This window comes from Myotis davidii, unplaced genomic scaffold (genome assembly GCF_000327345.1).
Source record: "Myotis davidii unplaced genomic scaffold, ASM32734v1 scaffold330, whole genome shotgun sequence".
NCBI lineage: Eukaryota > Metazoa > Chordata > Mammalia > Chiroptera > Vespertilionidae > Myotis > Myotis davidii.
In genome coordinates this window covers 7,553,776-7,558,075 of record NW_006283770.1, presented here as the reverse complement: position 1 = coordinate 7,558,075, position 4,300 = coordinate 7,553,776, and the positions used below count along the sequence as shown (strand labels likewise).

The 4,300-nt window shown below is 41.8% G+C and overlaps 1 protein-coding gene across 3 annotated transcripts in view; it reads left to right on the top strand.

Moving 5' to 3' along the window:
• Positions 1–4,300, top strand: part of HTATIP2 (HIV-1 Tat interactive protein 2) — a 15,761-nt gene that overhangs the window by 8,790 nt on the left and 2,671 nt on the right. For all 3 annotated transcript variants that reach the window (XM_006753972.2, XM_015566653.1, XM_006753971.2), the window contains one exon: positions 2,101–2,238. In XM_006753972.2, coding sequence (XP_006754035.1) covers positions 2,101–2,238 — 138 coding nt within the window. The remainder of the gene's footprint in view (positions 1–2,100; positions 2,239–4,300) is intronic.

The following is a 4,300-nucleotide window of genomic DNA, read 5'->3' as shown; positions in this document are numbered from 1 at the left end:
GGCATTCCTTGGTTCATGGTCCCCTCTTTCCATCTTTAAGGCCAGCTGTGGGAGATCAAGTGCTTCTCACATTGAATAACTCAAACCCCTTCTGCTTTCCTTTTCTACTTCTAAGGACTCTTGTTATTGCATTGGGCCCAGTTGGATAATATGGAATAATCTTAATTTTAGGCCAGCTGATTGATTAGTAACCTTAATTCTACCTATAATCTCAATTTCCCCTTTTAGTCTTAATTTTTTTCAATTACAGTTGACATACAATATTATGTTAGTTTGAGGTATAGACCATAGTGATTAGACATTTACATAACTTATGAAGTGATTACTTTGATATGTCTAGCACCCATCTGACATCATACATTGTTTAATACTATTGACTACATTCTCTATGCTATACTTTACATCCCATGACTGTTTTTATATCTGGCAACTAGTATATGTTAATCCCTTCAACTTTTTCACCCATCCCTCCCCCCGATCCCCTCTCTCCATTTTCGCAGACATCTGTATCTTGCTGTGGAAACTAACATACTCACAGGTGTGGGGATTAGGGCTCCGACATCTCAGAGGGGCCACTGGTCTGCCTACTGAAAGCATGAATTAGTCATTTTTGTTCGCTGGAGATAGTGTGGGAGAAGAAGGCACATGGGTATAGTAGAGAGCACTGCTCAGGGAGCCCACAGTTTGCACTCTGCTCTCAGCTGTCTCACTTATTAGCCAGCAGTTCATCAGACCACTGACTGAGCCTTGTTTTGGGCAGTGGGAAGTGATGTTTTCTCAGGTGGTGTTTCTAACATCTCCATATGAAATGAAACATTTAGGATCAGCTCTAGGTGGTTTGGCTCCATGGATAGAGCATCAGCCTGCAAACTGAAGGGTCCAGGGTTCGATTCCGGCCAAGGACACATGCCCAGGTTGTGGGCTCGATCCCCAGTAGGGGGTGTGCAGAAGGCAGCTAATCAATGATTCCCTCTCATCATTGATGTTTCTATCTCTCTCTCCCTCTCCCTTCCTCTCCAAGAACAATAAAAATATATTTTAAAAAATCACTGGGGCAGCAGTCAGCCTTCAGATTTACAATCCTTATGACATAAAGCCTCATTTACATAATTGTGGGTACCTCTGGAGTTCCGATTCAGGAGACTTTAGACTTCTCATCGGCTGTCTGAGTTTGAGGATGCCAGATTTTGGGTGATCCCAGGAAGCGTTGCTACATGGAATTTCCTTGTCTGGGGACAGGCACGTGTCCTTATGAGGCCCTGGAAATGAGTCTTATATTCTATTGTTTGCACCATTCTCTCCCCTCCTCCTTTTATTGCCTCTTAGTTCTTTTCTTTTCTAATTGGGTTTGCCTTTTCTCCACTTCCAAGTATTTTTGGAGCACCTACCATGTGCTGGGCATGTACTGATGCTGAGATGTGAATTAAGAAGAAAGACCCAACTATCACCCTCATTGGACTGAGTCTAGACTGGGATTTCCAAACATTCTTGATTATGCACCTGTTAGTAAAAAAAAAAAAGAAAAGGAGGATGCACTGTTTACTAATATGTAAAACATACACAAAGTTGGAAATTAAATAGACTGTTCTCATAGTGCCTGGGCAGTGTTCTCAGCCCTGCTTTGAGACCCTACCATGTTAGAGTTGACACAGAATAGAGACAACAGAGAGGACTGTAAAGGTGTAAAATCGTTAAAAGGCAAAGAACTGTGTGACTAAAAACAGTCTTGCAACTTGATATCATTGTTACTTTTGCTCCTTGATGATTTGTTTGGTGTCTGTGTTTCAATGCCATTTTGTTTGTTTTTTAATTTTTATTTACATTTTTGAAACAAGAAAAACAACAGTTGACCCACAGGCTTTGGTTTTTCATTGCGGCCTGGCCTTGCTGCTAAAGCTGGTAGTCCATCCTGAGGATCACACTTGGAGCCTTTCCCAAGGTCTAAGACCAATATTCATGCATTGCTTAGATGCATTTTATTTAGATCCTATCACCCCTCTCCTCGCATCAGACCTCCTAGCCTGCCACCCAGGCTGAGTAGTAATCTTTAAGATGAACTCACAGCTTTTTGGAAATAACTTATTTCTGTTCCCCCCTCAGGAGGGATTTGTTCGTGTTGATCGAGATTATGTCCTGAAATCTGCAGAGCTGGCAAAAGCTGGAGGGTGCAAACATTTCAACCTGCTGTCCTCTAAAGGAGCTGACAAGTCGAGCAATTTTTTATATCTGCAAGTTAAGGTTTGTGCGTGTTTCTCTCTTATATATACTTTGGAGAACCCTAGATAATTGGCAGTGCTAAATAATAGAGAATGCTAAATATTACAAAAATGCCCTAATTGCATTAGATTTCACATTTTTATAGGTACAGGGACTGTTGTTTGCAGGGATATATTTAGTAAACAGAGTGATTGGAAGGACCCAGTAATCCTGAAATGAGATATAGCAGCTCTGATCTTGAATTACCAGCATGGAATCTTAACGTTAGAAGAGACTTTGAGGCAGTGATTCTTAAACTTTTCCAAAGTAGATGATATATTATTGGTATGGTTTTTGTCCTCAAGGAATTTGTAATACGCTTGTTTTGGAGGATCCTTAAGTTTGGTAATTCGCTACAAGGTCTCACAGGACTCAGAATGTAGTCATACTCCCAGCTATGGCTTATTACCATGAAAGGCTATAACGCAAAGTCAGTAAGGGGAAGAAATGCATGGAGTGAAGTCTGGAGCCAACTAGGTACAAGCTTCCAAGAGTTCGCTCCCTGTGGAGGGGCATGTGCTTAATTTCTCCAGCCGTGAGTATTGTCTACCAGAAAAATTCACCTGGGCTCAGGAGTCCAGGGTTTTCATGGGGGTCAGTCCCGTAGGCACCCTCAGCTTAGAAACAATTACAGACTTCCAGAAGGAAAGCAAGTGTTCTGCACAAACCACATTGTTTGTACAAATAGTGTCAGCACAGTAAACGACCCATATCAATTTCAGCGGTTCTCAACCTGTGGGTCGCGACCCCTTTGGTGGTTGAACGACCCTTTCACAGGGGTCGCCTAAGACCATCCTGCATATCAAGTATTTACATTACGATTCATAACAGTAGCAACATTACAGTTATGAAGTAGCAACGAAAATAATTTTATGGCTGGGTCACAACATGAGGAACTGTATTTAAAGGGCCAGAAGGTTGAGAACCACTGAATTAGGTAATGATGGGACCATTCCTGAAGTCCAAGTTCCCAAGCCAAAGGCCAACCTTGCAAGCAAGCTTTCCTGAGATAGCAGCCTCAGCCTGCTGGGTTAACTCTTAAGCACCCTGCTAACAGAGACAAAGCACATCTTTGTAAAAAGCTAGTGAGAAACGTGTCCACATAAAAACTTCTATCTGAATGTTCATAGAAGCGTTATTCCTAAGAGCCAGAAGCAACCCAAATACCAATTATCTGATGACTGGATGGATAAAATGTGGTATATACATACAAAATGTATTATTCAACTACGAAAGGGAATGATATATGCCACAACATGGTTGAAACCTGAAAACATTATGCTTAATGAGGGAGGGCAGTCACAAAAGGACACAACATGTATGATTCCATTTATATGAAATGTCCAGAATAGGCAAATCTATAAAGACAAAGACTAGTGCTATTTGGTACTGGGTTTCTTTTTGGGGTAATAAAATATTCTAAGATAGCAGGTGAAGGGGGCAAAACTCTGTGAATATACTAGAAAACAGTTAGTTAGTTAATTAGTTAGTCCTCATCTGAGGATATTTTTCCATTGATTTTTTGAGAGAGTGGAAGTGGCGGGGAGCGACAGAGAGAGAGCATTGATGTGAGAGAGACCCATTGATTGGTTGCCTCCAGCATGCACCCCGACCAGGGCCGGGGATCAAGCCTGCAACCAAGGTACATGCCCTTGACCAGAATTGAACCCAGGACCCTTCAGTCCACGGGCCTACTGTATATGGACCTAGCCAAACCATCTGTGGCATAGAAAACATATATATTTTTAAAAAGCTACCTAAGATTGCCCTGGTTGGTGTGGCTCAGGTAGTTGAGCATCATCCTACGCACTGAAAGGTTGCCAGTTCGATTCCCACTCAGGGCACATGCCTAGGTTTCGGGTTCAGTCCCTGGTCAGGGTGCGTGTGGGAGGCAACCTATTGGTGTTTCTCTCTCCCATTGATGTTTTTTCTCTCTCCCTCTCCCTTCCACTCTCTAAAAATCAGTGGAAAAATATCTTCAGGTGAGGATTAACAACAAAAAATAAAATAAAAAGAAATACTTGTGTTTTTTTCTTACTCATAG